The sequence below is a fragment of the Clavelina lepadiformis genome, chromosome 8 (genome assembly GCF_947623445.1).
Source record: "Clavelina lepadiformis chromosome 8, kaClaLepa1.1, whole genome shotgun sequence".
Taxonomy (NCBI): domain Eukaryota; kingdom Metazoa; phylum Chordata; class Ascidiacea; order Aplousobranchia; family Clavelinidae; genus Clavelina; species Clavelina lepadiformis.
In genome coordinates this window covers 7,644,755-7,662,981 of record NC_135247.1, presented here as the reverse complement: position 1 = coordinate 7,662,981, position 18,227 = coordinate 7,644,755, and the positions used below count along the sequence as shown (strand labels likewise).

At 36.2% G+C, this 18,227-nt stretch overlaps 1 protein-coding gene across 1 annotated transcript; it reads left to right on the top strand.

Annotated features, from left to right (window-relative positions):
- The first annotated feature begins 11,689 nt into the window (after positions 1-11,689).
- Positions 11,690-15,117, top strand: LOC143468773 (uncharacterized). Its single transcript, XM_076966158.1, has 6 exons — positions 11,690-11,819; positions 13,104-13,273; positions 13,349-13,499; positions 13,744-13,815; positions 14,008-14,176; positions 14,274-15,117. The coding sequence occupies exons 2-6, from the start codon at positions 13,214-13,216 to the stop codon at positions 14,383-14,385; spliced, it is 564 nt and encodes a 187-aa protein (XP_076822273.1). The 5' UTR covers positions 11,690-11,819; positions 13,104-13,213; the 3' UTR covers positions 14,386-15,117.
- Positions 15,118-18,227: the final 3,110 nt, after the last annotated feature.

Below are 18,227 nucleotides of genomic sequence, written 5' to 3'. Positions count from 1 at the left end.
GTAAGTTACTAATTCAAGTATTTCAAAAACAATCAAGTACTGGAAAATTGGTACTGTACTTAAGTACAAAAATTGTGCTCAAAAGTCAAGTTACTACTTTACTAGAGTAACCAGGGGCCGTATGCACAGTTCTCATTAGTCGGTAGTAATATGAACTTTGGTAGTGAGACTATATAGTCAAGCTAGTAGCATGAAATTGTATTGAAAGACCTTAGTAGTAGTCAGCTTATCAAGTTTTGGTAGTGGAGTCGAGACCAGTCTAGAAGTCGAACTGTGCCAATAGCAGCCGTTGTTTAGTTCCACTGATACAGTGTTTGTCCGAAAATAAGACAGGGCTTATATTTTTTTCGCTTAAAAATATGACACTAGAGCTTATTTTAGGGGATGTCTTTTATTTTCATTTATTATAAGTAAAGTTGAGAATTATGTTTATTCAAAAATGATCATATCATCATCCTCTGTAATGTCTTGGATGTAACTAGATTCCAAAGTTCCAAAAAATTTTCTTTTAACTGTATTTCCTGTCAAATTTTTGCACCTACTCTTTCATGTTGAGCAATAAAGGCTTCATCGCGCTATTGACTAAGTCTTATTTTAAAGGTAGGACTTATATTAAAATCATTCTCGAAATTCAGGCTAGGTCTTATTTTTAGGGAAGGTCTTATTTTCGGAGAAACACAGTATGTCTGATTCTTAAAAGTTTACTTTAATTTTATTTTAAGATGACTATTTCTTTTATTTACTATGACTCAGTTCTAGGTCGATTCTACCCATGGACTATTCAACCTAGGATGATTCAACCCAGTGATGATTCAACCCACGGACGATTCAACCCCTAACGATTCAACCTAGGACCATTCAAAGCAGGACGATTCAACCTGTTCACAAAAGCGTTTACGCAGTTCGGTGTCAGGCGCGGATGCCACTTTTGTCACTATACCAATACTCATCTTATTTTGAAATGAAAACAAATTTATGAATCGTGTTGTAATGAGTTGGCCTGCTTAGCAAAAAATAAATACAGCCTACAGTCAAACCTTAGAAACAACTGTTTGTTGATGAGAATGAAGACTGCCCGCAAAAAAGTTTGAAGCAAGATCGAACATTTTGAGAATAATGTAAGTCGCCTGTGTCCAGTCAATTTATTATTTTGAAAATAAACGATTAACTTTTCTTGCAGCAGAGTGAGGGATTCTTTGAGCTATAATTATGCTTATTTCGTTGAGGTTGGTTTACTGTGATCAACCATGTAACTTCAGCAAAACTGAAAGAAAGTGGTTAAAAGTTGGAAAAAATTGCCAGAAAATAAACATAAAAACTAGCAGATAATATTTGTAGTAGTAAATGCAAAACGAGAGCTGCTTATAATTTTAAGATCACAAAAAGATTGCAAGCTATACGACTGTTATTGCAATTACGATTGTTAAAGTAGCGTAATCGTATTTTTACGAATTGCATTTGTTGAGTTGTCTGGGTTGAATCGTCCAACTACCTGCAAACAACAGTTCTCAACCAGAGGTTTTAGGATGTCCACTATGATACTCGTCTAGTCCTTTTCTTGACCTCAATAACTCTACTTTTTCAGGTGGAAAACAGCCAAACATACCGTGGAATCCCGGTTAACGACCACCCCAATAACGGGGCCACCCCGCTACCACGACCACTTCAACGCGGCACGGAATATCTCCTATTGCAATATATAACTGCTTCGCCAACGCGACCACTCCGGTAGTAAGGTACCTGTACCGAATAAGGCTCACCTAACACTTTTTTGAAAATAACTCAAGAACCATAAATGAGAATAGACTGAAAAATCGTATTCTATTAGTGAGGGTATATGACTACAACATATTAAAACCACAATACCTGACAACCCCCCAAAAAATGTTTATAATGAAATTAAAAATTCCAAAAAATGGGCCTTATTAGGAGCATAGGCTCCTAATAAGGCCCACCAATTTTGTGAGTATTTTGATTCAAAACATAGTAATAGACAACATATAACATTATTAGAAATTTCACAGTTTAAGTTGTACAAACATTTAAAAAGATTCCACTAGGCACATCAAAGTAACTGCAACAATTTGCAAACTGATGACTGGAACCACTCTTGAAGTCTGGACATCAATTAGCCAAGCATCTTGTATGGGCCTTATTAGGCGCATGTGGCATCCACGAAAAAAATGTCACATTTTTATCATCAGAAAAATTTTAGCAAAAAAAAGTGCATTATCCTTTTCAATAGGCTACTAAGTTGGTTGTTACATGAAAACTTCATCCGGCTGACAACAGTTCATTTAACCGGCCAAATTCTAACTTACTGTTTTTCTAAATTAACAAAACCACCTTAACTGCAAATATCAAATTTTTGTTGTGCTCTAGCGAATCGGTTGATCACGTGACAAGGATGAAATCTGGTAAACCATCATGAATTTATATTAGTTTTTATGTAGGGACAAAATCTTTCATTTATTTGCACGGGTTTGCGAAATATGAGCAATGGGCCTTATTAGGGACCGGGCCTTATTCGGTACAGGTACCTTAGTCCTACACCATAATACACCTGACACCTTTTGCTTACCAAGTGGCACATTTCAACTCTCCGTCAACACACTATAAAAGCACACGCTTTTATCAGTGATAAGATAGACAGAGCTAGAGATCACTGACTGAATCTCTGTCGGACCCGGTGAAAATGAACTCTTGTAAAACTTGTAGAACGGCAGTATTCAAAATGCGACTCACTCAATGGTCTTGCTAAAACGTGTACATAATTTCAAATAAAGGCCTTCACTTGCAAAAATATTCGTTGCAACCTGTAGCCAACTGACAGCCATAGTGTTTGAGTATTTTAATGGCATGCGACAATGTAGTCAGACAAATAATTTAAAAGGTAAATTAAGTAAAGACACCTCCATAATTCAAAAGGGTCTTCATTTCGGTGGCAGATACCGACGAGTTTCAATCCTTGTGGCCGCTACTGCCAGTTCTACATTTCTGCTGAACATAACCAACGTGTTTCACTGTGGCTGCTACTGCTAATTCCACAACCTCTTCTGTCATTGTCAGGACTTCTTGGACTGCTCCCAAAATCATTTCACCGAAAGTTTTTCGGATTAAAAATGCAACATATTCTATAGTTTTCTGCTTACATGTTTCCTCGTGTTTGCAATAGCGCTCAGGTGAATCTTCATCTGGACTCACAACAGTTTCTTTTATATCAACGTTCGCATTTTCTTGGATTAATTATATACCTTTCATAACCACATCCATTGCCAAAAACAAAAACCATACGCATGTGGTGATGGCGATGGGGATTGTTTTAGGTTGGCCTAAAGCCAAAAGCGTTTAGTCTTTCTGTTAGAACTCCTTGACTATTTATTCTTTGACTCCGTTGCGTATACTATCTCTGATTGCTTCTTTAAGTCAGCACAACATTCATAAAGTTTAAATTGTTAAATTGTCCCAGTTATAGTCGTAGTCACATCAGAAACAATTTCATCACCATTTCACATCCGAATAGAGCTATCACTCCAATTGAATAACGAATAAGGCAGAAGGGCGCAAAAGAAAACTGAAGAGAAGAGAACGGTTTAAACCAAGCCTAAGCTTTTATATCGATACATATCAGCCAATCAGCGAAAGACACGTTATTTCATTACTACGTATAGATATGGTTAATTCCATGATAATGTTGCAAAGTAGCAAAAATTGAATCAACAAAATATACAAATAAATTTATGTTTATGTTAGAGTATACGCCTATGCCTTTCTGAAAAAGACACTCTGAATTATTATACTTTTTATATTTTATATATAAAAGCATTTGTGTATCTGGTATGAAGTCTTCATATAAAAATGTAAATTTCACCTCTTCTTATAACATAATTTGTTTTCTAGTGCTTAGTACATAGGGCAATTATTACTCTTTTTGCACATATTATGAAAGTAAGTGTTTGCAAAAAAACATCCGCCAAGTTCTACTCACCTTTCCCTGCATACAAATTTAAGGTGAAAAAAAGAGCATTTGTCCCGTCAGTCACAAAAATAGCACGTATAGTTTGATAAAAAATGCATTACTGATATTATTGTTTTTCTTTCCACATAGCTATCTTCTACATTAAGCAGGACATTCTCACAACTAAAAGCTTTTGGCATATATATCTTAACTTTAAATTTGTAGGTGAATTAAAACTGTCCCGTCAGTCACGTGACCGACGGGACAATTTTTGGTCTGAACAAACATGATTAAATTTACCAAATTTACTTTTCTGTGTTTGGACAAAACCATTTGTTAATTTGCACCAAATCCCAAAACTGAACAAAATGTGGCACCCAAATGATATTGAAATTGAAAGAATCCCCAATACCAGGGATGCACACTTTTTTGAATCAATTAAGCCATACGAAATTAGGTATGCTGTGCATTCGCTTGTGAATAATGAACAAATAGACTGTTTTTCATTTATTGGGTCAAATGAAGTGTTAGTTCAGCCAAAAGGAGGAAATGATAAAGATTTTGCTATTGGATCTTGGGTTAAAGTAAAATACTTAGCAGAAGACTTTTATGGGCTTGTAATAAATAAAATAGCTGGTGAATATAAAATACAATGCCTAAAAAATTCAGATAGTTCATCTTTTAGTTATAAACTAGAAACGGATCATGACACTGTTTGGTACACCAAAGATAACATTCTTAGTCAGATGAAAGATGTAACAATTCTTATAAATAGCCGAGGAATGTATAAAATAGTTTAGAACATATAAAAATCAGGTGCTAAAATATATTTTTATTTTAGTTTTAAAGTTTTCTAGCTTTGAGTTGTTTACGGTTGTTGTTTGGGTTTTATTTATGTTTACTAGTTCAGATGCATTTCTTCAAAAGTTGCAGGGCATATATAATTTATTTGTAAGTTAATTTGCAAGTTAAAATGATTTTATGGACGACAATGTTATTTTTATACAGTGCTATAGAAGTTTATTGTCATGTTTTTACAGCTTGCTATTTTGTTAGTTGTTTGAATTGTCAATTAGTATTTTCAATATTTTACTGCATGTCATGCAAAAAATTTGTTATTCAGATTAAAAAACTAATTGAATTTTATTTAGTTTCAGTTGTTAAATTGAGTAGATGATATTATTTAATACTCGATCCAAAAACTGTGAGTGTCCTTTTATTACTTCAGATGTTTTCCCGTCGGTCACATACAAAATGTCCCGTCTGTCACGTACACAATACACTATAATCTTGTACTTAGTAATTGCAGCCAAAGTTCGAAATTAGTTTAAAGCACAGTTCGGGTCAACAATGAAATCTACAAGGAAACACCTTGATTTATCAAATAATGAGATAGAAATTTGTCATCAGTTACACTGTCCCAAAAACGCTTGTTAATTTCTGTCCCGTCAGTCACGCTAACAAAATGTGGTTTTCAAAACTTCTACTAAGTTATATTATTTTACAAAAATTTATGATGCCATTTCATAACATGCAACTACCATTAACTGAAAACACATTTCCTTTTTTCCAACCTTATATAAAACTAATAATAATGCATTTATAATTTTAAAAATTCTATCTTTTGTCCCGTCAGTCACGCTGGAATTGACCATATGTCATTTTACGCCACCGAAGCTTTTCACCACAAGTACCATCTAACTATACAGTACACTGTGAAATGCGACGCTACTCGAAAACACTTACATCTAGGTCAGTATGTCGGTTTTAACGATACAATGTTTAAATAACAGGATTAACCAAGAATAATACACCTGTTTAAATATTCAATTGCATCTAACTGGAGAACACACAATCATTTATTAAAATGCCAATTATATAACTTATTACAATTTACTATCACGACCGCCACACACAACTGCACTGCGACCATGTTTGCTCCCGATCTTCATCTCCAGAAAACTCCAGCAACAATTTGCACTTCACAAATTACGTCCTGGAAAACTTATTTTTCCTTTACTTCTTCTTTGGAAGTTATCAGAAATCGGCCAATATCTTCAACCCACACCCACCTTAGAAACAAGAATGTTCATCTTGAAATGAAACTAAAGTTTCATGTCATGGCCCACTCATAATGTCTAATTAAGCGTGGATACTAGGGATGTGCCGAGAAGAAGATTATTCGGGTTCGTGCGAACCCGAATTTCATGAAGGTCGACACGAACGAATCCCGAATCTATTCGTATTAGAACCAAACAATAAAATTTCCTCCAAAAGTTGTCAAGTCTTGCTTCTAAAATGATGTAATCGATAAACAAATCGCTTTCTTTCGAAAATTCGTGTTTAAAAAACGATTGAAAAAGCAAATTCGTTAGGAAAACGACCTTCATTGTAAATACCGCTGACTCTAGATTAACTTTGTCGAGAAACTAGATTATAATTTTTAACAGAAGTCAGTAAATTTATAAGTAATATTGTATTTGGGTTCGCCATTGTTGGTATTCGTGTTCACCCGAATCTTTCATAAACGCGATATTCGGCGAATCTATTTGGGTTTCGACGGGCAATCCGATGTTTATATGGAGAGTGCCTTCGCATATCATCTGCCCTCAAACTAAGCTTTTTGGGTCGCATAAAATGCTTCTCCATTACAACTCAACGTCTTTATATAGACATTCCTTACCTGACCTCGGTGCATCATTGGATGAAATGTTATACACGTGCGAATAGCTACCATGGCAGTCATATTCACTGCGACAACAACTACTTTATTTTTCGCTACCACCAATGTTCAGAGCTCGACAAACTCGCTCTTTTTCGTCTCAACCTGCCAAGGCGTGTATCTTCTGTATCGTGTATCTTCAAAGCGCGTACATCAAACCATGGGTTCCAGCCTTGAAGATATTATGTCCAGAGCAGCATGCCATTCTATCAACCGTGCCGTCTTACCGTCACTTACGGACAAAAACGCATTTAGCCAACGTCCTCAATAGCAGGCTATTGCATCTGAGGTCATGGACGCAATTTAGGATTTTGAGGTTTTTAACCCAATATAATTTAGATTCCTGAGATCAAACGAGTTCATTAGAATCACATGACGGGATATGAACGCAATATAGATTTTTGAGGACATGTGACTTATGAGGTTAACGAGTTCATTAGATTCACGTGACCAAATTGGGATATGTTCAGAAATCAAACATAACTTATACATGTATTTCCAGAAATTTTAATTGTGATTTGATTAATCTGAATGACACCGAAAGCGCTCCGCGTGCTCTACATCTTCACCTGCTATGCATAGGTTTTCTAATTCATATCATCATCATATGTTTCATTGCACCCGCTTCGTCAAGGATTAGCCCATAGGAAAGGGAAAAAAGAACGCACGGATTACCCATTCGTATGGGCTAAAAAGAATATTTCCATCTCTTAAAATAATTGTTGGAAGGTTAATCGTGTTGGAATGAGTAATCCAACCGAGCGATAGGTCGAATAAGTAATCCAGTCGAACTGCTGTGGCTGGTCATCGTACGGTACGATCCAAGCAAGTTCTAAAGACTGCTTAATTGTTGCACAGTGCAATGCACAATGGTGTTTGAACTGGCAATCCAGCCAACGATAGACCGGTACTCTAGTAGCCAAAAGTCACTTTTTCGGGTTTGCAGTGCTCATGCAATGTATTAAATTGAATTTTGGTAATTGCATGGTGCTTTTATTCAGCATCAGGTTGAAATAGTTTTGCATTCAAGCTGGTGTGATTGCATCAATTATATACAGGTGGCATACCACTGCTGTGGCATAAGGTCAAAGCGTTTCACAGCAATCAACATGGTTTTCTTTATTTGGCGGCTAGGATAGAAGTATAACTTCATATGTCATTTTAGTTCGCTTCCATTAACCTTTGTGGTAATCTTTAATTGCTCCAGCCCCACTTATCTGGCTAGCTCTTAAGCAAGTTCGGAATGATACACATATGTTTTTTATTGCTTGAATTTAGGTATGTTTATCAGAAGCACTGAACTGGAGCAAGCATTGGTAATACCCCAAGGGCATAACAATGGTAGTGCTACTGGGTAGTGAACACTGCCTAATTGCCAGCTCTAACCATTCGGCTACAAAGCTGGCTACTACTCAACATTGCTGCTTTCTTACATAACGAGCTTGCAGAGTACAGTGATCTTGTGTGATTGTCAGAGAACTTCGAAATCCTGAGTGGAGTGAATGAACAACTTAACATTGTAGTATTTCAAAAAGGAAATCCATCTGATATGCAGATCATAAGCAAAAGGCAATCATTTAATTTGTCTTGACTTTCGATAAACGAAGGTTTCAATCGTTCTCAAAGAGTGCTATTTGTCGATTATATGCATTCATGAGTTTGCAGATTATTACAAATTAAAAATGATAATAAACGGCCTCTAGAAAATAAATGTCTTGTGTAAAAATATCCCTGTTTTACCATCAGCCTGCTTCCTCTGAGCAAGATGTTATTTGGCAACACAAACTAGATGTTTGAGCTTGAGTCAAGTAACAACTGGGTAATGCTGCCATCCAAAAATTGATGACTATGTATTCCATGGGGAACATGGGGATACAATAGCTGGATATGTTGTAATCTTTATTTTGCAATCTTCTTTGTGCTACGTTCACAAGTTACACTGTTTGCCATTCCCTATTTTTACAGGGTTGAACAGAAACAACCATCTCCAGATAGCAGGCAATTAAGTCCCCCACGCCATCCTTAGCAGTGTAGAGCCAGTGAGCAATGGGTATCTTGATTTTATTTATCCGGCTTGCTTTTTTGCTGAGGCAAATAGTTTTGGGAGGAGCAATCAGAGTGGCTCCGCTTCATAATGTGCAAGGTAAAGAGTGACTCTATCGCACTGAAGCCCAGCAGGTTCAATGCTCACAAAAACAGAAAAATTGTCATGCTGTGGGGTTCTATAGGTCTACATCCAGTCACAGGACGCTGTTTACTATAACAGTGTAGATTTGGTGCCCAATGCCCGTTAGTCATTTTTTGACCAAAGATTTAAATTTTCTGCAAGGTGTCACAAGGTGAGCTGTTGATGTTAGCTTTAAGCTCACGTTTTGCTACCTTGGTGTTAGGGTAAATGGATGCTAACACTCATTGGTAGCTTTATTCTCCAATTTTGGATATATGCATTGGCCAAGGGTCAGCTCACTGTTTCCCAATTTTTGGCCGAGTACCCGATCTCTTGGTGGGTCGTTATTTAAGTTCACTCACCACTTGGCTCAACTGTGATGGGTAATTAATTATAAATTATTTATCTCCATTCATTAAGAACAATTAGTCTATTGGCAAAGATGCTGTCATTATCACAGTCATGTGTCATGAGGCAAGGTCCATATCTGCTGGGGACTCGCTCAGCATACATAACTTGCTCTGTTGACATTGTTTGCGCTTACTCAGTCATGTGAGTCACAGCAAGAATGCTGATATACTTCAAGACCTTCTATGGTAAACAAGCCACTAAGCGATACTGTGTAGTTCGTACCGCACTACACATCAGGGATGTTTTCAAACGTACCCAAAAAGGACAGGCATCAACGCAGACATCTGGGAAGTGCTTGTTGATATGCAGATCATGCTGTTAGTAGTGGCATCAAGTGAGATTAGGAGAAAATAATTTAAAGAGAAACAACAAAACATAGTGACCAACCAGCAGTCAGAGTAAGTCAGAGCACACGCTGTGGCAAAAACTGCTGTCCGAGAATTTTTCTGCTAATCGATGTAAGATGCTGCGCTTAGCGAAATTGATTACTTTTGAATGTGCTTCATTGCTTTTTAACTTAAGACAAAAGAAGGTTTTGTTAGATTATGCAGAGTTTTTTTGATGGTAATAATTATTGTCAACAGTAAAATATTTTGATTTGATTTCGTATTTTAAATTCTTAAATTAAAACTATTTAAATTTTTTAATTTGTTTGGAATGCAACATTATCCACCACCAAACATTGTTTGCCAGCTGAAATCTTCTGTTTGATGCACATTGTGAATGACTGAAACTTGGTTATTTTGGGAGAAACTTCACTTGGAAGTAAATACATAATGCATGAAGTTGTTTAATTTGGAAACGTTTTTTCATGTGTACCCCTTTACTGACCTTTGTTGTTGTTGTTGTACCAACTTTACCCTAGTTTGGGACCATGAAATTCTGAAGCCTGTCTTGACTTTTTTATTATCTGTTTTACATATTCTTGTAATTATTTCAAAATATACCACTACCTCCGACTAAAAAGTGTCAGTAAGATTTGTTCTACCTTTCCAAGAGAATGTTTAGAGTTATTACTGAAATGTGTACTTTGGCTCTAGTGCTCTTGATTTGAATCTTAGTCCATGCGAAAGCAACCATCTCAAGTGGCTGCCATCAAAATTACGACAAATAATAGGTTGTTGTTGTCTAAACGATTGCTTTTCTGCGAGGATTGAAAACAGCACTTCATTTTGGTGTAATGTTTTCAAAATAAAACTCAATTTCTTCCTGAAGCCACCTACTTTGTATGCTTTTCAGACCAAACATTTCAATTAAGAAAGTTACGATTAGCAAAGTTTTTGAAGGGCACCGGTTACTACAATATATATGATATAATGGATTTTAGTTAAAACATCCTCTTAAAAGTGCTTGTAAACAACTTGCCACCTCTTAAAAGCCATCCACTTTGAACAGTAATGCTGGCAATTTATTCTCAACTGCATTTAAGAATGGCCTATTTAAACAAAAATCTGGTCAAAGAAGTTGTGCAGATAAATGGCTATTTACTCCGAAAAACAATCGCTTATTACAAACAAATATCAAGTAAATTGATTTGGAACATTTGTCATTTCATGTCACAGCTACTATCGCTTATATTTTTACATTTTTATAGCATCAATGCCCATAACTTGGTTTTGCTGAGACAGACAATGACCTCACAGATTAAGTGTTTAATTCACATCAAAGTATGTGCATATAAGCTATTAGCCTAAAGAACATTGTGATATTGTAATACTATAGTGCTGTAGGAAAAGACTTACGTGTACCATATACATAAAAGGGTTGGCCAAACTTCTTGATAATCTTTGAAGCCTTTATGATTTGAAAAGGAGTTGCAGTTGGAACATGGCGCTTACTGTTGATTACCAAGCACCAAGAAAATCATATCTGTGCACAGTAAATTTTTGACATCTGTAAGACTTTAGTGTTGAGCGTTTGCTTTTAATGCAACATGTGCCCTAAGTTATATTATTTATTAGGACAACTATCTTTATGTGTGTATGTTCTATTCTTAATTCATATTGAGTGGTGATTACTTCTTACAAAACTAATTTTTATCCAAACAGTTTAGTTTATTGCATGTTTTAATTTTTGTAAAATTGTTAAAATTTTGTCGTACTATTTGCTCTTTTCTGAGTAACATGGCAAGCACTAGAAGATCTCGGTTAGTTCTTCATGTATAATAGCTAACTTATATGTATATATCTGTTGTATATTTAATTCGATCTTTGGTCATAAATAAGTAAATGTTAGTAATAGTATGGCATTTTTTTCATGTCACTCTGTTTATTTGCATGCAAGTCACTAAAAGTGTTAATAAAACGCTATTCTGAATTGCCGTCCAGATGGACGTAAGATATTTCGTGTAGATACAGACAAGCTGTGTTTTCAATTTAAAAAAAAAAATTTTTGTGTCTCACTTATTAATGATTTGATTTGCATTGTTCAGTAAGGACATTTCACAAAGCCAGCGGGATATGCTTATATCTTTGTGGGAAACAAAAGGTATGAGAACTGCAAAGTCAGAGCACCTCAATGAAGCAACCATTAATACTGGTTTAAGTAAAAACCAAATCAAGGTTATTCATCGTAGATTAAAGTTTTATTTGCCATAATTCATACTTGCTATAGTTATCAGCTCTTTCAGTATTACCGCAAGCTGTAGAACTGCACTCCCTGCTTTACAAACAAGTTACAGTTCATTACTGTAACTCTATGCTGTAATTTCCGCATGAAGTAGGCTATTATGATAGAACTCTGGTTGAAAGATGCCATTACGTACTTTAAGTTCAAAGATTGCAACAGTTGTCTTCGCCAAAATAATCTTGTTGGCTGACAAAAAGCTCTGTTCCTTGTCCGGGACAACTCTCCAACTTAAAGTAGTTATTGCATGTTTATTGCATGATCTTACAAAATGATTAAAGTTTGTCCCTTTCTCAGATCTCTTGTATGATGGTATGTTAAACTGCCACTACTAAATACTTTTGCCGCTTGTTTACTAGCGTTTTGACAACTGCTGTGTTTTAGCGCTGGATTTACAATTACAATGCATCAATAAGGCGAAGGGTTCAAAAAGTTAAACCTTTTCGAAAACGAAGAATCACAGGCTACAATCTATTTTGTTCTTCCATTAAGAAACAGAATATTGGTATTTTTAATACAGTTGCATGATTTCTTCCCAAATTTTCAAGGGAGAAGCTTCTAGACAGCATCACATGTGTTTCATTTAAGATATGTACAAGGTCTGATATTCTGGCTGGTTTGCTTAATTGATCGCTTGCTTCATTGAGTCATTAGCATTATGTCGTTAAATGCACAAATGTAGTTCTCACTGAAAATAATTTTCATTGTTTTTCACCCGATAAATTGCATTCATTGATTTCATGCTTACTGTGTTCGTTACTAAATTTGCATGTCGTAATTTTTTTTTCTCGGTTTGATTGTGAAACTTGTGTCACAGTGTTAGTTGGATTAGTGAAGAGCATGATACATAATGAATGATGCATGACTTGAAGTGCATGCTATTTGTGACCTCACATGATACGTGTGTAATGAATTTCCAAAAATGTGTTTACTGTTATGTTGGTTATTAGAAAGCCTTAGATATCGAAGATGTTAACATTGATTGACGCTGTTAAATCTTAAGAGGTGTAAGCTTCTACTCAACTTCAAAATTTACATAAATGAAGGTTTCACTATGTTAACAGCTGAACAATGAAAGTACTAGTTTAGACAAGTTATCAAAGTGTTTTGCATGAAGTAAGGTCTTGCCTGTTTTCAGTGTTCCTTACTTTCAATTTATGTTCATTTTTTTATAAAGCTTTCAAATGTTCTGTACTAATTTTTAATTGCTGTTTTTCAAGATTTCAAACTCTGGGGTAGCAGGTGGAGAGAACTTCCGAAGCAAACGAAACAAGTTTGGAAAGAGAAAGCAAAGACCTTCAATTCTGAAAGTTCCATACCACCAACTGAAATGGATGGAAATATGAAAAAAAAACTTAGACAAAATGCAATTGCTCGAATAATTCAAGCTGTATGTTGCTGTTCATATTATACTATGGTGTAACCGTGCTGTACACGAAACAAAGGTAACTTGTTCCTGTTTTAGTGTGGTGAACTTGAAGAAATTGGTGTGGCGGTTGGTGGAATGGCATTTGTTAACGATACATTCAATGCATTTGGAAGCAGGGATGTAAGGCCATATTTCTTGGAGCCAAGTGTTCAAAGTGGCTTTATTGAGATTTTACATGGCGGAAAAGGTAATTTTATGTAATTTACTGTGATATTTCTAAACATTTGTAAGAACATGATTAACTACAGTTACATTTACTGCAAGCATATATTAAAAGGAACTTTTATAGCACTTATTTTTTAACTTTAACTCATTGAAGATTTTTTTTGCATATGAACCTGAATGATATTAGTGTCATTATTAATCACGTTAATCATAAAGTATGAAAAAATTTTCATTACAAGTAACGTATGCTATATATTTGTATACAGCTTGCAGTACTTCAAGACAAAAAAACACCGAATTGCAAATGAAAGTTCGAAAAATTTTTAATAAGAAATATTGTAAGTCTTTTTATGACAACAAATTGTCTTTCTTTAGCCTAACGGTGTGAAATAAAAAATTTTATTATTAGTGTTGCGTATTTTTCCAAGCAATAGAATGTAATACAATAGAATTGATGCTAATTGTTTTATCTTAATTATATTAAGTTGTGTTTGTGCATGCCTTGGTATCTTTGCTCTGGTGCTTTACAGGTGAGACAATGCACAAATCCAATGGACGTATGCCGTATGCTAAAATTAACGAGTTCAGCATCACTGGAATGCCTTGTGGAATCCCCTTTCGAAATCCTGGCAGTTATGGTCCAGTCGATTGCCAGAAAATTATAGATGAGCAAGAAAATATTATAATTATGAAAAGGGGGTAAGTGATGGGATTTCTGTAATCTTTGCATGCATAAAGGGATTACATTGCAAATTTTACGCATTGCGCTTTCTGTTATTCTTGTTGCTCTTTATAGCAATTTGGAGCTGGCAGAAAACAATTTAGTTCTTTTGGTGACAACGGAAGAATGTGAAAATGAGGAACATTTGCACTTTGCTGAACCAACACATAGAACAGTAGATTGGTAATTTGTTCGTGATTCAGTGTTATATGTATAACGAGTAAAAATTCCCGTATTATACGGAACATAAGGCGCACTTTAAATCCTTTTTTCTCCTCATAGATTGATCGTGCGCCTTATAAGCCGGTGCGCCTAATGTATGGATCATAATGCGTATGCGCATGCTCACAACGTATTTTAATGAGCTTTATACGGTAACACATGTGCCTTATAGCCATATGCCCTTATAGTCCGATACGCCTTATGTATGAACAAAAAACTAATCAAAGCAATTTATTGACAATGCGCCTTATAGCCCGGTGCGCCTTATGGTCCGTAAAATACAGTACATCATTTGGCAGTTTCGTTTTGGTAATGTTTGTTATTTTTACATTGCCGTACAACGGTGCAATGATTTCTTCTGACCAACCTATTGTGCTAATATACTGTACAGTATATAATTATATCACACACGTATTGGTGAGCGGATAGTTACTTTTCGCTAATTTTCCTTATTTGTACAGTTAGATTTGTAGTGTGCCTCTTTTATAGTCTTTTATTATTAACGTAAGTTGCGATCATTCATTCCATTTTAGCACCTCATCCTTTATTTATGTCCGCATTTTCGTCATTGTATAAAGTTAACATTCGTTAAAATTGTTTGTTGTTTTTTTACCTATTTCACCGTCTTCAATATTTTCATAATTTTGCTTTTCACTTTTTGACTGCGCTTTCGGAAAATATACTGTGCTGAATCAAAGCATTTTTAGTGATAATGACTCACTGCTGTATTTTGGTACATTGATTTTCTATTAAGGCTTAATTTAACATTAACGTTTAACTTAATTTAACAAAATTCCATAGTAATATGGGGGTTCAATATCACTTTTCGTGACACTTTCACTAAAAAGTAGTTGCAATATGTGCAAAACTTTGATATGTAGCCTAAACGAGTCAAACTTGTAAACGATTACGTTAAAAGTCAATGAAGTGACGAATACAAATGGACGTAACATGATAAGAGGTTTCTTTGATAAGTTGGTCGCATGCTAATTTTGATGTGGCCACATTAAAAACAGAAGATCGTGATGTAAACTTCAAAATGTTACTCACACCTTTTTAGGAAGGTTAAATTAACCACTTTAAAAAGGACGCAACCTAACAATGAAAATTCTATGCAATATAAGTTGAAAGCTCTTATCTCTTATTGACGTGTTGGTCGAACACATTTCATCGTAATAATCTCTTCTGTCGTATGATATGATATTATGACCTGATATTATTGAAGAGGTAGGCGAGCTCAATCGCTGCAAGGCTATAAAATTCAAGTTTGTCATAAATATCTCCAACAATATCATGTCGGAATTTAAAATGCTTATTAACACTCAACATGTGTTTATAAAAGTAGCCTATAACCCTTTTGTTGTATGACATTTTGATCCTCTTTCTGGTTCACATGGTAAAACAAGATCAATAAAACGCATTTTTAGATCTTTTTGCCGGTTTTGCCAACTATTAAAATTATGAATAAGTTTAACGAAAAGAAAATTTTCTCAAATGGTTAGTTTTTTTTTATTAAATCTGTATTTTAATAAAATATCAAAAGAGAAACCTTGGCAAGACTTACAACCTACTGTTATTATTTATTGCATCGCTTCAGCAATTATAACTTTAAAACTTAGTGACACACCACATCACGTCCTTTACCGCCGTTCTTTTCTCTTGACGCTCTTTTCTCTTCTCTTGCAGAGACCCAATCCCAAGAAGCTAGCGCTGTGGACAGATCTATAAGCTCAATACTATCAATACTGCTCACAGTGTCTTGAACAATTTCGCTGGCCGGTCAGCTTAGTCAATACGCCCGCGCTTTTTCTCATCCAACACATTCGCCACGCAACTGACTGAATGCGGAATACACGAAAAGAGGGACCAAACTTGTTGGAAAAGAAGTGTCTGACCTTTAGAGGTTAGAAACCCCTGATGGCGAAAACATCTCTGGCCATTTCTCTCCAAATGACTTCGCTGCTGTGCTCTATCAAACAAAGCCAAGCAAGGTTCTGGGTCACAAAATTTCAAGAGCTTTTATCATCGTGATTTAGGGCCCGAAGATTTGTTGCCCCTATCTCTTTTGTGTGTCCTCTTGAAAGTCCGCAAACGCTTGGTCTACCCCTGCGTCGAAACCATAATCGACAACTTCTCCCCTGGTTGAATTCCAGGTCACCCGTATGACCCAGAACATCGCGAAAAGCTTCGGGATTAACAAAAAGGCTGGTGCTGCACTTCATAAACTTACAGCTGCCTATGATACAGTATGGCACCGAAGCTTTGCCTGCAAGCCGCTGCGTCTACTCCCAGACGAAACAGGTACATAATCCGTATAACCATGGAGCTAGTTTACAAACGGAGCTTTACCTTCACCCCAGGTCACAATAAACGAAACAAGCTATGACGCCTTAAAGACGGGATCCCACAAGGATCGATGGCACTCCTTCTTAAACATCTACGCGCTCTTCTGTCCAGTCCCCAAATAAGTCGGAATAACAGTTCGCTCACGTTTTGTCGAACTCGAACAGTTGGCTCACGTTTTGTCGACAACTTGAGTCACTACGCGAGAAACGAATATCCCGGATCGCCTTGAAAAGACAAATGATAGCTTTTGCTCGGGCACTAGGCTGCTACTCTCCGTAAAAAAGCTATGGTTTTATCGTTTTTGTTTATTAAGCGCTCTTAAACGATTAAGGCACACTTAATAATAAAAATTAAAAAAAATCTGCTCGTGTAAATGTCGGAAAGAAAAAAACACGGGTTTTTATCGGAGGAAAAAACACACACAAAACACATCTATAATCTTTAATTTACAGTTGCATTAAGGTCTGCTGGATTGGGTTCGTAGGTGTGTTCACATTTTTCGCATTGGAATGATTTAAATCTGTTATTGATACGTATTATCGAGAAGTTTGTACAAGTACATCTAATAAAGGCTGTTGTACAACGTTCACAGTAGATCGGTTGATGGAAATTCGGAGTTGTTTTCCGTGAGCTCTTGTTTCTTCGGATTCTAATAAGCTGTCCGCATGAGCAAGGGATCAAGCGTGATAGGTTAGGTGGTATCGAGGAAGCATCGTGTGGAATTTGTTCGTCCATAAATCCTGGTTCTTCTTGTTGTTGTTGTTCATCCGATTCTCCGCTTATGTTTTTTCTCTTGTTTCCTCGGCTCTCGCTGTGTTCTCGCTCCGAGGATCCCTCATAGGAGTCGGGCTCCCGGCTATTTTCTTGTGGATTCTCTGTTGTGGGTCGACTCTTTTTTGCATCCTTGGCACTCTCTCGTTCTGTTCCTCGTCGCAGTTCTTTTGTTTCGGCAGCAGCATGGTCCACTGTGCTACTTTTGTTGGGGGGTGTTGCTGGTTTTTCATCGTCTGGATCTATAGCCCGCGTAGGTGTTTTCGGAAGTTCCTGTTTAGTCGTGTTGTCGGTACTTGGTTGTATCCTGTTGGGGCATTCTTTGAATTTGTGGCCCTGTTCAGTGCAGTAAGAACATGTTGAGATTTGCCCGTTGTAACTTACCGCACATCTCAGTTTTCCCAGGTATAGGTACGATGGGTGTTGGTGCCGCTCCATCGTCTTCTTGTTGACTTTGTATATCCTTCTTCGGTCTTTGATGCCATATTTGTCGACACCCAGTCGGGCTGGGGCTTGGATTTCGAATTCTTTGAGGATTTCGTCGAGGTCTTTCCACGTTTTAGGTCGACGTGCATTGCTCCTTTTTGCAATCATCGTACTCTTCCTTTCCGACAATTAAAGGCGAAATATTTGATAGACTGCCTACTGCCTAGGAAACGTGTCTGAGGCAAAACAAACATATGGCAAGTA